The sequence below is a fragment of the Oratosquilla oratoria genome, unplaced genomic scaffold, assembly GCF_046742065.1.
Source record: "Oratosquilla oratoria isolate Oo_2021 unplaced genomic scaffold, ASM4674206v1 SCAFFOLD50, whole genome shotgun sequence".
Lineage (NCBI taxonomy): Eukaryota > Metazoa > Arthropoda > Malacostraca > Stomatopoda > Squillidae > Oratosquilla > Oratosquilla oratoria.
The window spans coordinates 617,325-644,146 of NW_027467714.1; the positions used below are offsets into that span (position 1 = coordinate 617,325).

Here is a 26,822-nt window from a genome sequence, read left to right on the forward strand (position 1 = left end):
AGAGAAAGTTGCCTGATTTTAGCTCTGTTTTTACTGCTGAACTGCTGGCAGTCAGCAACGCCCTCAAGTTTGTTTTTAATTCTGTTCCATGTGGTAGGAACATTGTTATTTTTACGGATTCCATGAGCGTTCTATCCTCTATAAATAATTTGTTGCCCCATCATTTTATAGTGCAAGAAATACAGGAATGGCTGATTCTCATAAACAACAGAAAGAAGATAAAAGTAAACTTTTGCTGGGTGCCGTCCCCTGTGGGTGTCACTGGAAATGAAAAAGCCGATTCTGCAGCCAAAGCCGCCACTAGGCTCAGCCATATAACAGACAGAAAAGTCCCACATATGGACTTGAAACAAGTGATCCATTGTTATACAATGAAGAAGTGGCAAGAGCAATGGACAAGGCTGGACGGCAGTTATGAATTAAAAGAAATTCACCCCTTAGTGAACCCTTGGAAGTGTCCTCCTTTGGACAGAAGGTCAAGCATTGTCTTGACAAGACTGAGAATTTGCCATTCCTACAATACACATAAAATTTTAATGGCAAGTGGAGCAGAAAGGCTGGCCCCCCAATGTCCCCCTTGCCAAGTAGTTTTGACAATAAGACACATTTTAGTTCAGTGCCCTGCATTCTCTAATAAGCGCAGGGCAAATTTCTTAACAGATTTATCTTTTAAAGAAATTTTAGGGGAGGAAGCTTGTGTGAAGAACGTTTTAAAGTTTTTAAAAGACATAAATTTATTTTATGAAATTTAAAATTGTGTGTGTGAATGCTTGTGAGTGTGTGTTGTTGAAGTGTCTTCGTGAATGTCTATTGTTTTAATTGTTTTACTTGAATTTTATTTTTATTTTATTTTGAAACTAAAAGATAAATATGCGCTGAATGGCCTACCGGCTCCGTCGCTTGGCCTTCGAGCCAAAAACTCCATAAATCAATCAAATCCTGTTCTCCTCCACACGCCCCCTGGGGCTAGGGGGCGTAGTATAGAATATAGCCCCCGCCACGTCGGCTGCGTGTCGTAAGAGGCGACTAATGTCGATCCCCGGGCGGGGCTCTTGTTTCCCCGCACAGGGCTTCCTCTTAAACTTCCTTTTCCACTCCTCTCTTCTCTTCCACTTGCTGTTCCCTCCTGCGACCTAATTTTCAGATGCCCCTCTCAGTAGTGGCAAAAGAAAGCCCTATGGTGATGGCTAGTGAGGATGCGGGCAGGAGAAGGTGATCTCTGGAAGCCTCTAGTCACGAACTACACATAGGCGGTGTGGGCAAGATAAATCGCTCTCGTATTGGGATCGAGGCAACAGCACGGTTCGGTAGCTACCCACATGACTGAGCAGCCCTACTCAGGATCCACTCTGCTCACCCCACATGGGGAGGGGGCTAGAAAAGGTGCCCCAAACATAGTTTGCCTCATAACCACCTGACTGGGGAACCGCCCCCAGTAAGGTCACCCTCACTGCGGTCAAGACAAACCCTTAAGAGAAAACTCTCCTAACGCTGACGACCTATGCATGACCAAGGATATGAGCAAGGCCTCTACTGGTTCTAGAGATGAAAGTCCACAATCTTTCATCACACTGGAACCCTATTCCGCTAAACCACAGCGGAAAAATAGAAATAAAGAAAAGTCTTTCCCCCCTCTAACTAATCCACGAGGACAATTGGAAGTTTTGCCTGGGATTTTTGAGTCCCATTATAATAAATATTTAACTTTATCCATGCCCAACGACAACCCCATTGACTCTTTAGACATTTTTTATGTCCATAGAGAAATTATCCAATGTATTGACAGGGAACCCAAAATCATCCCCCAAAGTAGTGGATCACTTCTGATAGAGGTTAACTCTCCAGAAGAGAGCTCAAAATTGCAGAACATTGGAAAAGTTGCTGGGCATGAGGCAGATTGTACCCCCCACAAGACACAATCAGTGTAGAGGAGTTGTCTACTCCAAGGAACTGCTGAGGTTTTCTGAAGAAAAGCTCTTAACAGGGTTGAAATCCCAGCACGTCTCAAGTGTTTCCTGGATGAAACGAAAAGAAAATGGCACTCTTGTAGACCAACCTCTAATAATCTTAACATTTGACCTGCTTAATCTTCCATCATCAATATCTGCTGCTTGGTATAAACTGAAGGTTAGACCATATATACCTTCACCAAGAAGATGTTACCACTGCCAAATGTTTGGTCATATATTCACCACATGTTGCAAGAAATTAGCAGGAACACCACCGATTTGTGTCAGTTGCAGTGAAAGCGAATATGGAGAATGTACGAAAACATCGAAATGTTTTAATTGTCATGAAGAGCACCCAGCTTTCTCTAGATCTTGTGAAAAATATATACTAGAAAAAACAAATCCTAAATATAAAGGTCAGAGAACATATTAGCTACTGAAGCAAGAAAAAAGTGATTGATCCATTAAAACTTAATACTAAGACATACTCAGAAGCCCTTGGCAACAAATTACAGCCTACAGGCCACCTCACCACTAAAACACAACCTAATACGGATAAAATGGAGACCGATCAGTCACACCAGATAAAGTACAAACAATCAACCAACCGATCAGTTGACCAACTAACTCGTAATAAGCGAACACAGAGTTCAGACTCTTTGGATTGCCCAAGTGGCAAAACTCAAAATAGAGATTCTACAACAGCTGTATCCAAAATGCCATCTAACAACTCTTCCCATATTGGGGCCATGGGAGGCCCTACACCACCAACCAAGGGCCCAGATGGTGGCCCTCTTCCCACCCCTGAGAGGGGAGTGGAAACCTTTCCCTCAACCTAGAAGGATCAACAGGAGATCCTTCTGTACCTATAGAGAAAGTAGTCCCTCCCCCTGTACCTGTAGGGCCACAGGGAAGTTCTACCACCTCTGGTAGACCTAAAGAAGGTCCTACTAAAATTAATCCTGGAATTCAATCATCTAAACCACCAAAACTTCCAATTAAAGCAGAGGTCCATTCAATCCCACAATCTAAGACCAAGAAGTCGGGTAACAACACCACCCGACATTCCCTGAACCATAGATATATTCACTCTGCTCCAATGGAATTGTCAGGAACTAAGAGCCAAGTATGAGGAATTGAAACTGCTAATCCATGACCAAGAACCTGATATTATTTCCTTACAAGAAATAATGTTAGACTCATTCACCCCATGCCCTAAAGACTTCAAAGCATACCGTACTACATATGATCCATATGAACCTGATCATGGGTGGAGACTTCAACGCCAAGTCGTCTGCCTGGTATGTCGACAACCCTGACACAGACAGAGGGCTTGATATACAGACTCAGTTTGACTCATTGACTATCATGAACAACACACATAATCATACACATATCCCACACCAAGCCCTCTACACTCCCTCCTCTCCTGATATCACCTTTTGCTCCCCCTGCCTAACCTCAACAACATCATGGAGAGTGGTCGGAACCCTTGGCACTGACCACCTTCCAATCATCACCACCACCAAAACAAGATGCACCCCAGTTGGCCACAGACACACTTACACCAATTACAAGAGAGCTAACTGGGAAGCTTTTATTGAAGAGACAGAACAACATTTTGAAACACTTAACAGTACACCAATCACAAACATAAACAATGCTGTGCACACTTTTAATACAATCATACAAAATGTAGACAAGAGATACATCCCTAGAGGCAACAGAAAATCACACAACCCCAACTTCACACCAGAAATCCAAAGCCTCATCAGACAACGTGACACACTTAAACACGGTACCCCCACACCTATCCCTCAAAACATAGCAGACCAAATACAAACACTAAACACTGTGATTGCCAATAAAATACATGAACAAAAAACACAAAATTGGCAAAACTTTATCAATACACTTGATCACAAAACAAACACCAGCAAATTGTACAAAACACTCAACAGCATTACACTATCCAACAGTAACACTACACGCTCTCACGCAGCAATAATCACAACAACAGATAATCTACCCTCAGACAGACAACAAGCAAACGCACTCATACGTCATTTTGCACAGACAAGCCATCTCACTTCTCACCCTGACGACCGACGCACCATTCGACGTAAGAAAGACTTTCCCACAGACTCAGACTATACACCCTTCATAGACAGTCAGACAAAACTCATAATACATAATCTCAAACACTCATCTGCCTGTGGCCCTGATGACATAAGCAACATCCACCTAAAACACATTGGACCACAAGGTATACATGCACTCACAAACATTGCAAACTACGGCTATTCACACAACACTATACCCGACATCTAGAAGCATGGTAAAATAATCACCATTCCAAAACCGAACAAAGACCCAACAATCCCAACATTGCACCGCCCAATCACACATCTCTGCACCCCCTCTAAAGTCATTGAACGCCTAATACTTAAACTTGTCACACCACATATTCCCCTTGCTGACTCACAACACGGTTTTAGGCCACTACACTCCACAAACACTCAACAACCAACAACCAACAGACAAGAGATAAAGATTTTTTTTGGTATTGTGATGTACATGGGATTAACTGTAAAGCCTGAAATTCAACTCTACTGGTGTAAAAGTGTGTTATATGATGATCCCTTTGTACCAAAGCTAATGTCAAGGGAAAGATTTGAGCTTCTCTACAAATTTTTGCATTTTGTAGACAACAGATGTCATGTAAATTCTCATGATAAGTTGTATAAGGTTCAGATCACTGATTGAGCTACTTGTTAACAATTTTAAAGCTGTGTACAAACCTGGCTCCAAACTTGTTGTTGACCAGAGCATGGTGCCATTTAGAGGGAGATTAGGCATAAAACAGTACATTCCAGGAAAAGCTCACAAATATGGAATGAAAGTGTACAAAGTTTGCACACCTGAGGGATATACATGGAATTTAGAGGTTCATGTAGGGATGAGTGAGAAGATTGCTGACCTAAATTCAACTGAATCACGTGTGGTGAAATTATGTAATGAATTGTTAGGTATAGGATGCACTATATACACTGACAACTACTGCACCTCAATAACCCTGGCAGAGTACTTGTTGGCCAAGAAAACCTACATTTGTGGAACTGTAAGAACAAATAAGAAATATTTGTGCCAAGAAGTTGTAAAAGCAAAGTTGAGGGTGGGAGAAATGAAAGCAGCAGAAAACAGACAAGGTGTGAAGTTATACAAGTGGAAAGATAAGAGAGATGTCTTGACACTATCAACAGTACCTGAGCAAGGTGGTGACTTAGTTCCAAGTGGAAATAAAAACAGAAAAGGAGAAGATATTGTAAAACCTGAAAGTGTCATTGAGTACAATAAGGCTAAAAAAAGGTGTTGATGTTGCTGATCAACTCAATTCCTACTACTCACCACTCCGAAAATCAAAGAAGTGGTACAAGAAGCTGGCGATGGAAATGATTGCTGGGATATCAGTGACAAATGCTCAAATTCTTTACAATAAATACTGCTCAGCAAAACAAGTATGTCTGAGAACCTTTACTGAATCTGTAATCCTCTCACTTACTAAAAACATTCCTGGGGAAATAAGAAAACCAGGGAAGAGGACCTCTGATATATCGGTTGCAAGAAGAGACCATACCTTACAGGAAGCACATGGTCCAAAGAAAAACACAAGGAAGCGATGCAGAGGATGCTATGAAAAAATCTCACTTTGTGAGGGATACAAGGTGGCCACAAACAAGGCTAGGAGAGTAACCACCTATTGCAATGAGTGTGAGGGTCAACCACACCTTTGCATTTCATGTTTCAATGAAAAACATGACTAGTGTTATAAATAAATGATCAATATTTTGCTAAAAAACATTACTTGTATTTCAGATTAATTTTTTTTCTTTTCAACAAATAAACTTACTGTCTTATTATTTTCATTTTGTTTTCCAGTACCGTAGCAATGCATCTGCAGTCATAATAAATAAAAAAAATATATGCAAATTGTTTACATACTCATGTTTGTGATACTTTTTAGAAGGTAATATTCGGGCCACAGATGTACCAATACGCAACAAGTGAAATATCTGCTCGGTACACGGGTGGCCCAGTACGCGGTTAACGTGTTAAGTCAATCACTGGAACAACATTTGGACAAAACAAAGAAACTAATATAACAATATACAAACAATGCATACGCTCAGTGTTGAATTATGCGAGTCCTGCATGGGCTCCTAATCTCAGTGAGACACACCACAACACCCTTCAAATCATACAAAACAAAGCCCTAAAAACAATTACAGGCTGCACAAATACAACACCTACAGACCATTTACACCATAAAACAAAAGTCCTCAAAGTCAAGGACCACCTCGACATGAGAGGCACACAAAGACTTGCCGCAGCCACCACAAACACATCACACCCGCTACACTACATAGCAGAACACCCACACACACCAAGAAACATTAAAACAACACCCAAAGACCTTTATCACGCACAGATACTCTCTTCTCTTCCTCCACAACCACCAAATACCAGCCTCTGGAAACATATTCATAATCATATCACTCACCGCTCCATTAACACACTGAAAGACAACACACTGCTGCATGCCAGACCCCCTGATATCCACCCTTCTGAATCCTCTCTCCCACGAAAGGACAGAGTCCACTTGGCCAGACTGCAGTGCGGTCACCACCCAGCACTTCTAAGCTACCAGAAGAGGCTGGATGACCGCATTGTGAAGAGCTGCCCAGGATGTAACACTTCACCCCATACCATACAACACATAATGGAAGACTGCATTATACACAATCATGCACGCAAACAACACAACATATGCTCTATAAAGGATTTGTGGGAAAACCCAGTTTCGGCTATGGCATTCCTTGGGGAGACGGGACTGCTCGGACAGACAATCTAGGGAACGACAACAACAACATATGATCCAGATATTGGTATCCATGGGGGAAGCATGTTGTATATCCGTAAAGATATACCTCATGTTCCCATCCCTCTTCAGTCTTGATTGCAAGCTGTCGCGATACAAGCCAGCTTGAATCGCAGATATACAGTCTGCTCCCTATATCTACCACCAAGTACTAATATAACCAAAGATAGTGTGTTGAATCTTATTCAACAATTACCTCAGCCATTCGTCATTATGGGTGACTTTAATGGTCATCGCCCATTATGGGGTGATGTTACCTCAAATCAGAAAGGAAATCTAATTTCATCTATTTTGGAGCAGGAGGACATTACTGTTTTAAATACTGGTGAACCTACTCATTATCACATTCAGACTAGCTCTACATCATGTATAGATTTATCGATCTGCAGCTCAAATTGTGCTTTGGACTTTGAATGAAAAGTCTTTGATGACTTATGAAGTAGTGATCACTATCCCACTGTATTGTATACACAGGAAGGTGCTCCTACAGATGGTATTCCTCGCTGGTGCACTGAAAAAGCCGGCTGGACCAAGTTTGAAGAATTGAGTACTGTCCAGAACAGTATTGACATTTTTTCTGACACCATACGAAATCTACATAGAGCAACACGAAGAGCTCTGACTAGATTACATCGCCATAGAAATGATGAGAATTTAGTTGCTTATCGTAAAAGCAGGGCATTACTTCGACGTACCATCAAAGAAGCAAAGCATCAGTCTTGGGCTAAATTTGTATCATCATTCAACTATAGAACACCGGCATCGATCGTTTGGAAAAACTTGAGAAAAATATCGGGGAAATACACCATTAGCCCTCCACCTGTTTTAAAATTAGATGGCTCTTTGGTCTTTGATCCTAAAGATGTCAGTAATGCCTTAGCAAATCATTTTGCTAATATATCTAAACCAGACAACAGCTCTCCTGGATATCAATACCAAATGAGAGAACAACAACGTAATCTTGACTTCACTGCCCCTCATGAAGAATCCTATAACCTCCCTTTCACTGAAAAGGAATATGATTCAGCTTTGAACTCCTGCAGTGATACTTCTCCAGGTCCTGACGACATTACATATGCCATGTTGAAACATATATCTCCAGTAACTAAAGGTTTATTCTTGCACTTCTTAATAGGATGTGGTTTGAACATTCGTTTCCCAGTATTTGGGAAATGGGTATAATTTTACCTTTTCTTAAGCCTAATAAAGATGGTTCAATTCCATCAAATTACCGTCCTATTGCCCTCGCATGCTGCATGTGCAAAATTTTAGAGAAAATGGTCAATGCACAACTAGTCTGGTATCTTGAACGAAACCACATCATATCTGATATTCAATGTGGTTTCCGTCACATGCACTCCACTGCTGATGCCTTACTTTGACTAGAATCTTCGATTTGTAAAGCCTTTGTCTCTAAGCAACATCATATCAGTGTTTTCTTTGACTTAGAGAAAGCATATGATACCACATGGAAGCATGGTATTCTTAAGGCTGTACATGCTATTGGCATTCAAGGAGAAATGGCCTTTTTCATCAAGAACTTTTTAGCAAATCGTGTTTTTAGAGTAAGAGTTGGGAACATCATATCTGAAATAAGACAACTGGAAGAAGGTGTACCTCAGGGGTGTGTTCTCAGTGTCACTCTCTTTAGTTTAGCTATAAATGGGGTGACATCTGTGATTCCTCCTGATATACTTGCCACCCTTTTTGTAGATGACCTCTCCATTTCTTTTAGAGCTAGTAACATGGCAATAGCTGAAAGAAAACTACAACTCTGCATTAATAAAATAGTTTCATGGGCCGATAATAATGGTTTTAAATTTTCACCCAGCAAAACTGTCGTCGTACATTTCTGCCGACTAAGAAGTCTGCACCCTGACCCTACTATTTGGTTAAAGGATGACCAGATTCCTTGTGTTGACGAAACCAGGTTCTTAGGACTTATTTTTGATAAGCACCTCTCTTGGGTACCCTACCTGAAAACCCTGAAGACACGATGTCTAGAGACAATGCAAATTTTAAAAGTTTTAGCACATACCTCATGGGGTGCTGACCGCAGAACAATTTTACGGTTACATCATTCCCTTATTTTATCGAAACTATCATATGGATGCGAGTTTTACTCATCGACCACTCCATCCAGACTAAAAAGTTTAGATACGATACACCACAGTGGAGTTCGTTTGGCCACAGGTGCTTTCAAGTCTTCCCCAATACCAAGTTTATTAGTTGATGCAGGGGAAATGTCGTTAGATCTTATTCGCCAGACCTCATCTATTAGATACTGGCATAGATTGCAGAGGCTTCCCAACTCTCTCGCTTTTAGAACAGCTCAAGCAGATTTTAACAGCACTTGTTTCAACAATCACCCCAGACTTCCAAAGCCTTTTGGATACCGGATGAAAAGGATTTTAGAGGACATGAATCTTCCCAAGATTCCCATCCTCCCTTTTAAATATTCGGTTGTTCCCCCATGGAGACTGCCCACAGTATCTTTCTGTAAATATTTTAACGGTTGTAAGCGTGATTTCAAGGATTATGAACTACGCAATGCTTTTTTAGAACATTGTTTTAGCCACCAACCCTCTGTGTTTGTTTTTACTGATGGCTCCAAAACTAGCGCTGGCGTTGGTTTTGGAATATTCTCAAATGATTTTAATCGTAAGGGCACCTTGCCTAATACAGCATCTAATTTCACTGCCGAACTGACGGGAATACTGTCCGCAGTGGAGATTATATCCTCCATGAAAAAGAGAGCCAAATGCTTTACAATTTTAGTGACTCAAAGAGTGTCTTGCAGTCTCTAGAACAATTCGACTCAAGGCACCCAATAGTTTTAAAGATCTTAGAATGGCTTTTTTTAATCGAGAGTCGAGGTAATGAAATAAACTTCTGCTGGGTTCCAGCACATGTCGGAGTACCAGGAAATGAACAGGCCGATAAATTGGCCAAGGAAGCCGCTCTCTCACCCTTACCTCGCTTACGGCCTATACCTTATGAAGATCATATCCCTCTAATCAAAGCCGAGATCTCATCTCTTTGGCAGTTCCAATGGGATCTTGAGGCTGGTAACAAGATGAGAGAGATTACTAATACTATTCATCCTTGGTCTTATACATTGCTGAACAGAAAACAGGAAGTAACCCTTTGCCGGTTGAGGATTGGTCACTAGATTATCCCATGGCTTTCTTATGGAGGGCATTCCTCCATTTTGTAATGATTGCCTTGTTCCTATGACCATTAGACACATTATGATGGAATGCCCCAGTTATGATGAAGAAAGACAACAATATTTGTCAAAACACAGAGATGAAGGAGATCTGTCCCTTCGAAATGTTCTGGGATGTAACTGCAATATAAATTCTATTTTTGATTTTCTTAGTGCTATTGATCTTCTCAAAGATCTTTAGATTTCAATATTTTTTTATTTTATTTATTTCTTAAGCTTTTTACCACTTCCTTTTCTTAATATTAAATACTACGGCGTCAGTGACCATTGATGTTGCGAAGCTAGATAAATCCCAATTATTCTATTCTATTCTCCTCCTCACCTCCTCATTTCTCACTCTATCCAGCCTAGTAACCCCCATCATACTTCTCCGACACTTCATCTCAAACACATTCAAGCTCCTTCTCTCTTCCTCTCTTATGTTCCATGTTTCTGCTCCATACAGTGTTGTTGGCACAATCACTCCTTCATACAGTCTCCTCTTAGCATCCATTCCCAAATGTCTATTCCTCATTACACTTTTTAATCCACCAAGGCATTTACTCGCTTCTCTCAATCTACATTCTACCTGCACCTTTACTCCACCTTTTCCTGCCACATTTGCACCCAAGTATCTAAAACTATCCACTTCCTCCAGTTGCTCTCCCTTAATGCTCACTTCCAGATTACTGCCACTTTCACCCCTTGTACATCTCATCACCTTACTTTTACCCACATTTATCTTCAGCTTTCTTCTATCACACACTCTCCCAAACTCTGTTACGAACTTCCTCAGTCCCTCCTCCGATCCTGCCACAAGCGCAGTGTCGTCCGCAAACAACAGCTGGCTCACCTCCCACTTTTCTCCATTTTCTCTAACCATCTCCAATCCCTGACCCACTACCCTTGCATTTACCTCTCACACTACCCCATCCATGTATAAGTTGAACAGCCAGGGTGACATAACGCATCCCTGACGAAGTCCCACCTTTACCTGAAACCACTCACTCTCTCCATTTCTAATCCTGACACAAGCTCTACTACTCTCATAAAAACTCTTGACAGCTCCGAGAAGCTTTCCTCCTATCCCGTATATCCGAATATCCTCCCACAGTGCCTTTCTGTCTACCCTGTCGTAAGCCTTTACCAGATCCATAAAGGCCCAAAAAACATCCTTCCCCTTTCCTATAGCTTTCTCACATATATTTCTTACCACAAAAATCTGATCTACACAACCTCTACCTGTCCTAAATCCACACTGTTCCTTACCAATTACTCCCTCTGTTCCTCTCCTAATCCTCTCAATCAAGATCCTCCCATAAGCCTTCCCAACTACACTTAACAAGCTAATCCCTCTGAAACTACTACACTCACACTTGTTCCATTTTCCCTTGTAAAGTGGAACTATACAAGCACTCCTCCAGTCCTCCGGCACTCTACCTTCTCTCCAGTAAACATTAAATAACCTCACCAACCAGTCCACCATCACTGTACCTCCTTTTTTAAGACATTCCGCATGGCATCCATCCAGACCAGGTGCCTTACCTGCTTTCATCATCTTAACTGCTGCCTTCACTTCATCCTTCCTTATTTCTCCTCCATTTTCCTCACTCATCACGTTCATTTTCTTAGCATTTCCCACTGCAGCTATCTTTCCCTCCCTATCCTCCTTCTCATTTAGCAACTCCATAAAATATTCTGCCCATCTTCCCCTTACTGCCTTCTCCTCCATTATCATCTCTCCATCTGCACCTTTTACCTTTTCTCTACTTGATTCGCCTCCTCTTCCTCTCTTAATTTCTTTTCAAAACATCTTTTATTACTTTCAAAATTTTCTGTCATACTCTTACCCCATTTTACATCTGCTCTCCTCTTTGCCTCCTTTACCTTTTTCTTTACTTCTTTTTTCTTTTCTTTGTATGTCTCGTATGACTCCCTCGTCCTATTTTGTAACCAATCTGTGTAAGCTCGCTTCTTCTCTTCTACAATCTTCTTCATTTCCTCATCCCACCATTCACTACCCTTCCTTCTATTTCCTCCTGTCCTTCTTGTTCCACACACCATCCTTGCACACTTTGTGACTCCCTCCTTGAACCATCCCCATTCCTCCTCCACACCTACCTCTACTCTATCCTTCACTCCCTCCCACTCCTCCTTCAGCTTCTTCTTGTACTCCCTCTCCTTTTCCTCTTCATTTAAAGAGTTCACTCTAAGCACCTCCCTACCTTTTGTCCCTTTCCTCTTTCTCCATCTGTGCTCCACTCTCAACTTACCTTCCACCAGAAAATGATCTGATATTCCCCCACCCTCTCCCCTTAGCACATGTACATCCTTAACTCTTCCTATCATAATCCTATTTACCACTACATAGTCCATTAAGGCTCTATCTACCACCCTTCCCTCCACCACCCTCTCCCATGTGTACTTATGCTTGACTTTCTTCCGAAACAGTGTATTTGCTATCATCAACTCTCTTTCTAGACACATTTCCACCATCAACTCTCCACTACGATTCTTTCCTGGAACTCCACATTTCCCAACCACTCCATCAATTGGATCCTTTCCTACCCTATGAAATTTAAAATTGTGTATATGAATGCTTGTGAGTGTATGTTGTTGATGTGTGTTCGTGAATGTTTATTGTTTTAACTGTTTTTGAATTTTTATCTAAAAGATAAATATGCACTGAATGGCCTACCGGCTCCGGCGCTTGGCCTTCGAGCCAAAAATTCCATAAATCAATCATACTCCAGTCTAGGCCTTATTAGTGTAACTACTTTTTTACCATTTCTTCAGCTAGATAGGTAAAAGCCACTGTTATTGATCATAGCAAGTTGTAGGATTCTCTAACAGTTTTGTTTATCAGGGGACAAGTCATTTGAGATAATTACTCCCAGGTCTTTTTCAGATCCCACTTTCTTCACTTCCTTTGTTGCAATTGTATATTAACCCCTTCCATACGGTGCCGCATACGTAGGCGGCATGAGGAGCAAGTGGATACGCGAGGCTGCCATATCGGCGTCTTGATTATATTTACTGTAGTTGCCCCTGTGTAATGACATACTCTCTAAACTGTCTTCATCACATTTTCTATGGTTATCAAAATTCACGGGTGAAAGAGAGAACGATCGATATAAGCGGTGACTATATTTTATGATGCAAGTATTATTACAACACATCATACGTCTGGCAGCTAATGCCCGAGCGATTTTGGCCCGTACTGAAGAGGTTAATAGTCCTGATATTCTTTTACTCCTGAAATCCATTGTGCTACATTTCTTAATGTTGAAGTCTACTTCCCACTTCTGACTCCATTTCCAAACCTTGTTTAGGTCTCTGTAGTGATTCATAATCAGTTTCAGTTTTCGCTTTCCTCAACAATTTAGCATCATCTGCAAAGAAGCTCATGTAATATTCCACATCTTCATCCATGTCATTCACATAAATAGCAAACATTATTGGAGCTAATATTGATTCCTGTGGAACTCCACTAATCATCTCCCAAGCTGAACAATTTTCTCTGAGCACTACTCTCATTTTTCTACCATGCAGGAAATCCTTCATCCAGTTTAGTAGGTTACCTTTATCCCTCCTATATTTTCGAGGAAAGCACAATCAACCCATCCATCCCTTTCTTGAGTAGAAATAGATTAGATTGTTAACACATGATCTTTCCTGTCTGAATCAAAATTGTCTTGGGTTTGTTTTCTTCCATGTGTTTTAACCATCTATTCTTGATAACTTTTTCACAAATTTTGGCTACTGCTTGTAAGGGAGACTGGTCTGTAATCAGTTGGTTCTTTGTTTACTCCTTTATATATTGGTACAATGTTGGCATTTTTCCAGTCTTTTGGTATTTTTCCTTCTTTGAGTGAGCAACTTGTGTTGTATATTTTGTCCATTAGTTCTTTTGTACATTCTTTTAGTATCCAATTTGCAATTCTGTCTGGGTTGTGCAATTTCCTAACATCAAGTTTTGTTATTTGATCTATTATTTCTTTTTGTGTTATTGTAATTTCCCTCATGGGGAAAGATTACACTTCACTTCCTTCATCCCAACGCTGTACTTTTTCTCTAGTGAAAACAGACTTGAAGTGATTGTTCATGACTTCGGCCATTTCTAGATCTTCTGTGTATTCTGTATTTCCTTGGTGTAGTTTCACCATTTTCTGTTTATTCTTAATTTTACCTTTCACATATCTATAGAATAGTTTGGGTTGATCTTTACATTTTTCTATGATGTCTTTTCATAGTTTCTTTTTTCCTGTTTGTGCACTTTTACATATTCATTTCTATGGTTGATATATATTTCCTTTTTTTCTTTTTTTTTTCTTTTCTTTCATCTTTTCTCCATCTTTTCTAAACTTTATCTCTTCTATCTTTTGCCTCACTGCATCTGTTGAACCAGCATTTAATGTACACCTCTTGTTTCTGTCTTGGTACATACCTTTTCACTCCATTATAGATTTCCATCAAGATTGTACATTTCTCTTCCATATTTGTTTCTTCAATGTAGAATTTTTCCAGTTTGCATTTTGAAAGAATTTATTGGGTTTCCCAAAGTCCATTTTGTTGTACATCAATCGTCCTTTTCTGTATTTTTCATTTCTCTCCATATATTTTTCTTCCTTTAGTTCAGCCTCTGTTAGTATGTGGTCACTCTTTCCAAATGGTGTCTTGTATTAGATTTTATCGAGAATTTCAGGTTCCGTTGTAAATATTAAATCTAGTTTCAATTCTTCATTACTTCTGTATCTGGTATTTTCATTGACCCATTGTGTCATCATATGTTCTATAGTCATGTCAAAAGTGATGCATTTCCCCCACAGATCCTCTCCACCTTTCACTGTTCTCTTCCCAACAGATTTCTTTGCAGTTAAAATCTTCCATAAGCACCAGGTTACCTCCATTCTTCAGTATTTTGTTTAATGAATGCCTTGTATCATCTGATATTTTTTAATGCTTACCCTCTTTCCAAGACCCCGTGTTTTGGGGCACATAAATCACCCCAAACATTCTACTTTTCACCCTGTTTCTTGTTTGTTTTTAATCCAGTCATTCCACTTGGATCGTAAGAGGCGAGAAAAGAGGGACAGGGACTGGGACTAGGCATCCTTCTCCTTGTAGCCCCACAGGGGACATTCCTAAAAGAAAAAGCAAAGGCATAAGAGGGTGTGGGAGTTTTCCGACCAGCACCCTAAGGTTTGGGTCTTTTAATGTGCGTGGATGTGGTACAGATGAGAGTAAAAGGGAAGAGATAGGTAATATGTTTGTGAGAAGATGGATGTGTTGGCTTTGAGTGAAACTAAGCTGAAAGGGAAGGGCGAGTGTAAGTGGGAGGTTATCAGGAGTGAAGAGAGGGCGAGGGAGGGAAGGGGTGGCTATACTAGTAAGTGAAGAGATAGGTAAACGTGTAGTGGAAGGAGGTTTCTTCAAGGATAATGTGGATGAAGGTGAAACTGGGAAAGGAGATGTGGGTTTTTGTAAGTGCATATGGGCCTGGCAGTGAGAAGAGCGTAGAAGAAATGGAGGCCTTTTGGATAGATGAGTGCATAGAGGATTTAGGGAGAAATATCAATGTAAAAGTACTGGGAGACCTTAATGCTAGGGTAGGAAATGGTCCAATTGATGGAGTGGTTGGGAAATGTGGAGTTCCAGGAAAGAATCGTAGTGGAGAGTTGGTGGAAATGTGTCTAGAGAGTTGATGATAGCAAATACAGTGTTTCGGAAGAAAGTCCATAAGTACACATGGGAGAGGGTGGTGGAGGGAAGGGTGGTAGATAGAGCCTTAATGGACTATGTAGTGGTAAATAGGATTATGATAGGAAGAGTTAAGGATGTACATGTGCTAAGGGGAGAGGGTTGGGGAATATCAGATCATTTTTTGGTGGAAGGTAAGTTGAGAATGGAGGATAGATGGAGGAAGAGGAAGGGACAAGAGGTAGGGAGGTGCTTAGAGTGAACTCTTTAACCTCTTCCATACAGTGCCGCCTACGTAGGCGGCATGAGGAGCAAGTGGATACGTGAGGCTGCCATATCGGCGTCTTGATTATATTTTATTGTAGTTGTCCCTGCGTAACTGACATACTCTCTAAACTGGCTTCATCACATTTTCTATTATCAAAATTCACGGGTGAAAGAGAGAACGATTGATGTAAGCGGTGACTATTTTTTATGATGCGAGTATTATGACGCAACATCGTACGTCTGGCAGCTAATGCTGCCCGCGAGATTTTGGCCCGGAGTGAAGTGGTTAAATGAAAAGCAAAGGGAGAAGGAGTACAAGAAGCTGAAGGAGGAGTAGGAGGGAGTGAAGGATAGAGTAGAGCTAGGTGTGGAGGAGGAATGGGGATGGTTCAAGGAGGGATTCACAAAGTGTGCAAAGATGGTGTGTGGAACAAGAAGGACAGGAGGAAATAGAAGAAAGGGTAGTGAATGGTGGGCTGAGGAAACAAAGAAGGTTGTAGAAGAAAAGCGAGCTTTCACAGATTGGTTACAAAATAGGATGAGAGAGTCATATGAGAGGTACAAAGAAAATAAAAAAGAGAAGTAAAGCAAAAGGTAAAGGAGGCAAAGAGGAGAGCAGATGTGAAAAGGGGTAAGAGTATGACAGAAAATTTTGAAAGTGAGGAAAATGGAGGAGGAATAAGGAAGGATGAAGTGAAGGCAGTTGTTAAGATGATGAAAGCAGGTAAGGCACCTGGTCTGGATGGATGCCATGCAGAATGTCTAAAAAAAAGTAGGTACATTGATGGTGGACTGGCTGGTGAGGTTATTTAATGTTTACTGGAGAGAGGGTAGAGTGCCTGAGGACTGGAGGAGTGCCTGTATAGCTCCACTTTACAAGGGAAAAGGGGACAAGTGTGAATGTAGTAGTTTCAGAGGGATTAGCTTGTTGAGTGTAGTTGGGATAGGAGGAAAGCTGTTAAGAGAAGTCAAGTAGTAGAACTTGTGTTAGGATTAGAAATGGAGAGAGTGAATGGTTTGAGGTAAAGGTGGGACTTCGTTAGGAATGTGTTATGTCGCCCTGGCTGTTCAATCTTTACATGGATGGGGTGGTGCGAGAGGTGAATGCAAAGGTAGTGGGTCAGGTGTTGGAGATTGTTAAAAAAAATGGAGAAAAGTGGGAGGTGAGCCAGCTGTTGTTTGCTGACGACACTGTGCTTGTAGCAGGATCAGAGGAGGGATTGAGGAAATTAGTGACAGAGTTTGAGAAGGTGTGTGAAAGAAGGAAGCTGAAGATAAATGTGGGCAAATGTAAGGTGATGAGATGTACAAGGGGAGAAAGTGACAGCAGGCTGGAAGTGAGTATTAAGGGTGAAAGACTGGAGGAAGTGGATAGTTTCAGATACTTGGGTGCGAATGTGACAGGAAAAGGAGGAGTGGGGTGGAGATAGAATGTAGATTGAGAAAAGCAAGTAAATGCCTTGGGGGTTTTAAAAGTGTAATGAGAAATAGACATCTGGGAATGGATGCTAAGAGGAGGTTATATGAAGGAGTGATTGTGCCAACAGCATTGTACGGGGCAGAAACATGGAACATGAGAGAGGAAGAGAGAAGGAGTTTGAATGTGTTTGAGTTGAAATGTCTGAGAAGTATGATAGGGGTTACTAGGCTAGATAGAGTGTGAAATGAGGTGAGGAGGAGAACAGGGGTGGAAAGGGAATTGGGAGATAGGGTTGATGAAAGAGTATTAACCTCTTCAGTACGGGCCAAAATGTCGCGGGCAGCATTAGCTGCCAGACGTACGATGTGTCGTAATAATACTCGCATCATAAAATATAGTCGCTGCTTATATCAATCGTTCTCTCTTTCACCTGTGAATTTTGATAACCATAGAAAATGTGATGAAGACAGTTTAGAGAGTATGTCATTACGCAGGGGCAACTACAATAAATATAATCAAGACGCCGATATGGCAGCCTCGCGTATCCACTTGCTCCTCATGCCGCCTACGTATGCGGCACCGTATGGAAGGGGTTAAGATGGTTTGGACACATGGAAAGAATGAGTGAAGAAGGATTAGTAAAAGAAGTGTGGAAGGCAGAGATGGAAGGAGTGAATATGAGGGGGCGTCCTAGGATGAGATGGATGGATGGGGTGAAAGGAGTATTACAAAAGAGAGGAATGTCCATGGAGGAAGTACGGGAGAGGACAGAAGATAGGGGTGAATGGAGAGGGGTTGTTGTTGTTGTTGTCGTTCCCTAGACTGTCTGTCCGAGCAGTCCCGTCTCCCCAAGGAATGCCATAGCCGAAACTGGGTTTTCCCACAAATCCTTTATAGAGCATATGTTGTGTTGTTTGCGTGCATGATTGTGTATAATGCAGTCTTCCATTATGTGTTGTATGGTATGGGGTGAAGTGTTACATCCTGGAGACGGGTTGTGGGTTGTGGCTGTGATGCATGAGGGGAGTGGGTGGGGGATGTGGGGTGAGGAAGTATGTATGAGAAAAAATTTGATGCAGCCTGAAGGGATTTCTCCCTGTCTTCTCCTTTTCTGCATGGGGGGACGTAGAGGGGGTGGTCGCCAAATTTATGAAGCGGCCTTGCTGTGGATGTGCTGTGTCTTACGACACTGCTTCTGACCCAGGTCAGTGGACAGGATGCAGGGATGACCCGTCATCCAGGAGGTGCCGAGATGGGAGGGAGGGAGGAGGGTGGAGGGGAGTGGAATGTATGAGAAATGGAATGGGTGGAGGTGGTTTCTGTGCTTTTTTCTTTTTGGCTACCCCCGTATAGGGGGGAAAAGCCTTTGGTATATGTACGTATGTATGTACAAGATACCTTTTTTCAATTTTATCATAAAATTTTATTCAAAATACAAATTTTGGCCACCTTTAGAAAGTTTGTAAGCAATGTCATATGACATAGATATTGTGACACCATATGCCACAAATCAGTCGATCATTACCTGCCAAGCTGGGGACCAATTTAATTGGTGCCTTTTATATTCTCTTGATCTCTCTTATATACTTTACATTGTGTAGGGACCACACCACTGATACATATTCCAGTCTTGTATTTACCTAGTTGTATTTTACGGGAAGAGAACTATGCTCATAGTGACCCGCTTTTGTATCTTTCAGCATCCAGTTTGATCTTAAATTCTTGTATAGTTTTTACACTCGCTGTTTCCTCATTCAATTTGTTCCAGATACCCACCACTCTGTGTGGGAAGCTATTCTTTTGTGTGTCTTTTTCCATGAAATCTGTTTAATGATGTGTACTTTTACAAAGCATATAATGTATCTAATTTTGGTTATGTTTCTTGTAGTCTCATAGTCTGATGCACCACTGATGTCCTGTCTATTGTCACTGGCAGCCAGCCACCATTCCACAGGGTGTGGTGGACATGAACCGTGTACTGGAGGTATCACAAGCAGAAGATGTAACTGGTAACCAGTATTCACTAGCCATCACTGCACCTGATCGTGTCACCTTTATCAAAGGCACCTGCAGAGAAGAGACACGTTGGTGGCACGATGTTCTTTCTGTCTTTCCTAGGACACAACAAAAGGTAAGATTTAATCAGAATAGTGTTTTTAGGGGATGTGGATTAGTGGGCTGTAGCAAGGAAACACTTTGGTAACATGTTTAAGGACATGGCAAATGGTAAACTTTAATGTGCATATTGTATCATGTGAGATGGTCATCTGTTGATATCTTCAAAACCTGATAGAACATAGGTAGATCATAGGGTGCTTTTCTAACATGACACTAGTTTCACATGGAGGAAATGACAACACAGAAATGTCCTACGATATTCTTGCAGACAGGATTTTTAATGGACAGGACATCTGGAAGACAGGGAGAGATCTCGGAATCAGCCCAGTATCCTTAACTGGGCTTTCTGTGATATTTGTTAGCTGTCTTTGTCAGTTTTAAGAGAACTCAAGTTCCTACACTTTCTCATGAGCCACAAAAAAATTACATCAAAACTATGCAGTGTAATGAGGTGTTCTGTGTCAGTTGTGTGGTGGGTGGGTTTAGGACTGTTTATTTTTGTGGCTGGTTTATTTTATGTTGGTACACTGTTGTCTTAGTGCTCAATGGTGAATTGAATGCAGTCATGCAAGCGTTGTTCTTGTTCATCATGGGAGGAATTTTTATGTTGGGATAACTTATGGAGGGGGTTTTTGTAGGAAGAAGTTTGGTGGGTGGTCTTGAAGTGTATGTTTTGTTTTCTTAGTGTAATTGTATTTATGTAAAGATGTGCAGTTTAGGTAGAAATTTGTTGTAAATGTTTCAGTAGAGTGATATAATGATATGAGTAACTATACCTATAATTTTCATATGTTCTATGGCAAGGGTTTTGGTTTGTGTATTTACCTAGTTGTATTATACAGGAAGGGGAGCTATGCTCGTAGTGACCCGTCTTTGTATCTCACTACATCTAGTTTGTTCTTAACACATCACCATCAACTCTCCACTATGATTTTTTTCCTGGAACTCCATACTTCCCAATCACTACATCTATTGGTTCATTTCCTACACCAGCATTAAGGTCTCCCAATACACATACATTGATGTTTCTCCCTAATCCCTCTATGCACTCATTTAAATCTATCAAAAAAGCCTCCCTTTCCTCTATGCACTCCTCGCTACCAGGCCCCTTACACACTTGCAAAAACCCACATCTCCCTTCCCAGCTTCACCTTCATCCGCATCAACCTTGAAGAAACCTTCCACTCCACTACACACTTACCTATCTCTTCACTTACTAGTATAGCCACTCCTCTCCCTCATCCCTTTTTCACTCCTGAGAACCTCCCAACTACACTCCCAAATTCACACTCGCCCCTCCCTTTCAACTTAATTTCACTCAATGACAACACACCCGTCTTTCTTCTCAAACATACTGTCTATCTCTTCCCTTTTACTCTCATCTGTACCACATCCGCGCACATTAAAAGACCTAAACCTTAGGGTGCTGGTTGGAAAACTCCTAGACCCTCTTATGCCTTTACTTTTTTTAGGAATGTCCCCTTTGGGACTACAGGTAGCAGGACTCCTAATCCTATCCCCCATCCCGTTTTTTTTGTCGTCTGTTACGACTCAAGTGGGAAGACTTGGTGGTAGCATTCTTTTCCCCCACCACAGGGTAGGCGAAAAAAAGAAATGAGTATTCAGAGAAATGGTACAGGACAGTAATAAGGGGTTAGGGGACAGCATAACGGAGGGACAGTTGCAGTCTAATAAAAGTATTATCATTTCTCTATGAACAGTCTTCCTCTATCACAGACAAAATTATGTGTGGCTCTGGTTCATAGGGGTGCCCCATATAGACCCTAAAGTATCAACTGCATGTTACTTTGCCACAATTTTCTGCTGTTGTGGCTTTGGTGTACCCTGTAATTGGATAAATTTTATTTTTTTCATCTAATATTAGCCACAGAATATTTGCTCCCTCTTCTTTTTGTGCAGTGATCACACTACTGCAGTTTATTCTATTCTAGGGTAAATCAGGTTAATAATCTTCATGCATCATATCTCTGTCCATGCAGTGGAATGCTACTCGTATTTTTGTCAGTAGAGTGTAACTTTCTCTACTATTTACCTAATTGTAGTATACAGGAAAGGAGTAATGCCTGTTGGGTTCTGTATCCTAGTCTCTAATTTATCATAGCCTCAAATTAATGTACAGTTTCAACTAATTCTATATTCTTGATTTCCAATTATTTTATTTGGATTTTAATTCATGTATTCCAACTTGTGCTATATCACCTAAGTTATTCCATTTATTTATGCATCTATATGAAAAAAAAACTATTTCTTCACATCCTTTAGACATATATTTTTCCTTAATTTGTTACCATGACCTCTTAAAGCCCTTCTATCCTTAATTAAAATATCTTTTTTTGTCAATATAAATTACCTCATTTAGTGACCTGAATATCATAATTATATCACCTCTTTCTCTTCAATCTTTCAAAGTTGGCAGACCCATTGCTTTTAGTTTTTCCTTGTATGGCTTACCTGCCAAACTGGGGACCATTTTGGTTGTGATCCTTTTGATGTATTTCTGGTGAATTTTTTTTCGTTATTCCCAAGTCTACTCCCCCCCCCCCATTGCTTTGGTAAATTAATAATTACACTTTGTCTAGAGCAGTGCAGCTCTATTCTTACTCCCATTTCTACTGTTTTGCATTTCTTCACATTGAAAATCAGTTCCCACTTGTGGCTCCATTTGTATACCCTATCCAGATCTTTTTGAAGCAATCTACAATCCCCTATACTCCTTACTTCATGACTTTTGCAGCATTAGCATATAAGTTGGCAAAAATGCAAAATAGTAAACACTAACCCATGGGACTGCACTAGTAACTTCTTTCCATCCTGACATTCTGTCCTTGACTACTGTCCTTGTTGATTTATTATTCAGGAAATCTTTCATCAATTCCAGCAAATTCCCTCTAAGAAATTGTATATGTTCAATCTTCCATGTATTTTTTTTATAAGATACCTTATCAGAAGCTTTTACCAGATTCAGGTAGACACATTCCACCCAACCATCCCTTTCTTGGAGCACACTGATTACTCTTGAATAAAAACACAAATTTGAAACACATTTGCACCTTTTACCTTTTCTACTTTTCTACTTTTGGAAGAAAGTCAGGCATAAGTACACATGGGAGAGGGTGGTGGAGGGAAGGGTGGTAGATAGAGCGTTGATGGATTATGTAGTGGTAAATAGGACTATGATAGGAAGAGTTAAGGATATACATGTGCTAAGGGGAGAGGGTGGGGGAATATCAGATCATTTTCTGGTGGAAGGTAAGTTGAGAGTGGAGGATAGATGGAGAAAGAGGAAAGGGACAAAAGGTAGGGAGGTGCTTAGAGTGAACTCTTTAAATGAAGAGGAAAAGGAGAGGGAGTACAAGAAGAAGCTGAAGGAGGAGTGGGAGGGAGTGAAGGATAGAGTAGAGGTAGGTGTGGAGGAGGAATGGGGATGGTTCAAGGAGGGAGTCACAAAGTGTGCAAGGATGGTGTGTGGAACAAGAAGGACAGGAGGAAATAGTAGGAAGGGTAGTGAATGGTGGGATGAGGAAACAAAGAAGGCTGTAGAAGAGAAGAAGCGAGCTTTCACAGATTGGTTACAAAATAGGACGAGGGAGTCATATGAGACGTACAAAGAAAAGAAAAGAGAAGTAAAGCAAAAGGTAAAGGAGGCAAAGAGGAGAGCAGATGTGAAGTGGGGTAAGAGTATGACAGAAATTTTTGAAAGTAATAAAAAGATGTTTTGAAAAGAAATTAAGAGAGGAAGAGGAGGCGAATCAAGTAGAGAAAAGGTAAAAGGTGCAGATGGAGAGATGATAATGGAGGAGAAGGCAGTAAGGGGAAGATGGGCAGAATATTTTAGGGAGTTGCTAAATGTGAAGGAGGATAGGGAGGGAAAGATAGTTGCAGTGGGAAATGCCAAGAAAATGACCGTGATGAGTGAGGAAAATGGAGGAGAAATAAGGAAGGATGAAGTGAGGGCAGCAGTTAAGATGATGAAAGCAGGTAAGGCACCTGGTCTGGATGGATGCCATGCAGAATGTCTAAAAAAAAAAGTAGGTACAGTGATGATGGACTGACTGGTGAGGTTATTTAATGTTTGCTGGAGAGAAGGTAGAGTGCAGGAGGACTGGAGGATTGCCTGTATAGTTCCACTTTAAAAGGGAAAAGGGGACAAGTGTGAATGTAGTAGTTTCAGAGGGATTAGCTTGTTAAGTGTAGTTGGGAAGGCTTATGGGAGGATCTTGATTGAGAAGATTAGGAAAGGATCTTGATTGAGAAGATTAGGAGAGGAACAGAGGGAGTAATTGGTGAGGAACAGTGTGGATTTAGGATGGGTAGAGGTTGTGTAGATCAGATTTTTGTACATACATATACCAAGGCTTTTTCCCCCTTACAAGGGAGGTAGCCAAAAAGGAAAAGGCATAAAATCATTCCCACCCATTCCATCCCTAAATACACTCCACACCCCTCCACCCTCCCTCTTATCTTAGCACCTCCTGGATGAAGGGTCATCCCTGCACCCTGTCCACCGCCCTGGGTCAGAAGCAGTGTCGCAAGACACAGCACATCCACAGCAAGGCCTCTTCATTAAATCGGCGACCCCCCCTCTCCATCCCCCCATGCAGAAAAGGAGAAGACGGGGAGAAATCCCTTCGGGCTGCATCAAATTTTGCTCACACATACTACCTCACCCCCCCATCCCCCCGCCCATTCCACCTCATGCATCACATCATCATCATCCATATACAACCATTCTCCATTCACCCCTGTCTTCTGTCCTCTCCCGTCCTTCCTCAACAGACATTCTCCCTTCACCCCATCCATCCACCTCATCCTAGGACGTCCCCTCATGTTCACTCCCTCCACATCTGCCTTCCATACCTCTTTTACTAGTCTTTCTTCAATCATTCTTTCCATGTGTCCAAACCATCCTAATACTATTTCATCAACCCTATCTCCCAACTCCCTTTCCACCCCTGTTCTCCTCCTCACCTCCTCATTTCTCACTCTATTTAGCCTAGTAACCCCCATCATACTTCTCAGACACCTCATCTCAAACACATTCAAACTCCTTCTCTCTTCCTCTCTTATGTTCCATGTTTCTGCCCCATACAGTGCTGTTAGCACAATCACTCCTTTATACAGTCTCCTCTTAGCATCCATTCCTAAATGTCTATTCCTCATTACAGCCTGTGTTTGAATTAGCATCCATTCCTAAATGTCTATTCCTCATTACAGCCTGTGTTTGAATTAGAAATGGAGAGAGTGAGTGGTTTGAGGTGTGAAGTGAAGGTAGGACTTTGATGGGGATGTGTTATGTTGCCTTGGCCGTTCAATTAATACATGGAAAGGATGGTGCAAGAGGTAAATGCAAGGATAATGGGCCAGTGATTGGTGATGGTTAAAGAAAATGGAGAAAAATAGGAGACAAACCAGTTGTTCTTTGCTGATAAAACTGCTTGTAGCAGGTTTAGAGGAGGGATTAAGGAATTGGAGTTTGGGAATGTGTATGAAAGAAGGAAGTTGAAGATAAATGTGGGTAAAAGTAAGGTGATGAAATGTGCAAGGGGAAAGAATGGCAGCAAATTGGAAGTGAATATTAAGGGAGACTGAAGGAAGTAGAAAGCTTTAGATACTTGGGTGTGAATGTGGCAGGAAAGGGAGAAATGGAGGTAGAATGTAGATTGAGAGAAGTAAGTAAATGCCTTGGGATTAAAAAGTGCAATGAGAAGACATTTGGGAATGGATGCTAAGAGGAGATTGTCTAAAGGCATAATTGTGCCAACAGCTGTATGGGGCAGAAACATGAAACATAAGAGAGGAAGAGTTTTAATGTGTTTGAGATGAAATTCCTGAAAAGTATGATAGGGGTTACTAAGCTGGATAGAGTGAGAAATGAAGAGGTGAGGAGGAGAGTGAGAGTGAAAAGGGACTTGGGAGATAGGGTTGATGAAAGGATGAAAGAGTATTGGGATGGTTTGGACACATGGGAATAATGGGTGAAGAAAAAGGTGTAGAAGGCGTGAACAGGAGGGGGCAGCCAAGGATGAGATGGATGGATGGATGGGGTAAAAAGGGCATTGGGAAAGAGGGGAATGTTTGTTGAGGAAGGAAAGGAGAAGACAGAAGATAGAGGTAAGTGGAGAATGGTTGTGATGGATGATTCTGTGATGCATGAAAGGGGAGTGGGTGGGGGATGGGAGGTGAGGGAATATGTGTGAATGATATTTTGATGCAGCCTGAAGATATTTCTCCATCATCTCTTTTTCTGCATGAGGGGATGGAGAGGGTAGGGTCAGTGTTTAAATGAAGTGGCCTTGCTGTGGATGTGCTGTCTTCTGACCCAAGTCAGTGAGTGAGATACAGGGATGATCCATCATCCGGGAGGAGCCAAGAAAAGAGGGAGGTAGGGGTGGTTAATAGGAGTGGAGTATGTTAACCCCTTTGATACGATGATGCCTACGTTGGCGTCATGAGGAGCAAGTGGGTATGCGAGGATGCCGATGTCAGTGTCTTGATTATATATATTGTAGTTGTACCTGCGTGACCCCCATACTCTGTAAACTGGCTTCATCATATTTTCTATGGTTATCAAAATTCACGGGTGAAAGAGAACGAGCAATACAGCGGTAACTTTATTTTTTGTAATGTGAGTATTATGACGCAACATCGCACGTCTGGCAGCTAATGCTGCCCACGAGATTTTGGCCCGTATAGAAGGGGATAAGGATGAAATGGGTGGGAGTGGATTTTATGCCCTTGACTTTGACTACCTCCCTTGTAAGGGGGAAAAAGACATTGTTATATGTATGTATGTATACTTTCAAAGTTTTATGTACTGGAGTTTTGTATATAGTGGATTCCCTGTATTAGTTTTACTCATGTAATCCTTATTGTTTGTGTATCAACCTAGTTTTAAATTTGTTCATGGTTCTAACTTGAGCTGTATCATCTAAGTAATCTGGGAGTGAGACATTTGTATGAAAAATTCCTTCACTTTGTTCAGACAGGTGGTCTCTTTCAATTTGTTTCCATGACTTTGTAATGTATGCCCTTCCATCCCAAACAAAGAAATCTCCCTCAGTTTGGTCCACTCCCTCCAATAGCTGGAATACTGCTATCATATTGCTTCTCTCTCCACCTCTTAATGGTGGCAGATCGAGTGCTCCTAGTCTTTCTTTATATAATTTAGGTCGGTTATAAAATTGTATTTATTGCCCTGAT

General features: G+C 41.3%; 1 protein-coding gene across 14 annotated transcripts in view; it reads left to right on the forward strand.

The window, feature by feature from the left end:
• Nucleotides 1-26,822, forward strand: part of osp (myosin phosphatase Rho interacting protein outspread) — a 600,580-nt gene that overhangs the window by 23,916 nt on the left and 549,842 nt on the right. For all 14 annotated transcript variants that reach the window (XM_076182079.1, XM_076182084.1, XM_076182083.1 and 11 more), the window contains exon 2: nt 19,420-19,614. In XM_076182079.1, the coding sequence (XP_076038194.1) occupies nt 19,420-19,614 (195 nt within the window). The remainder of the gene's footprint in view (nt 1-19,419; nt 19,615-26,822) is intronic.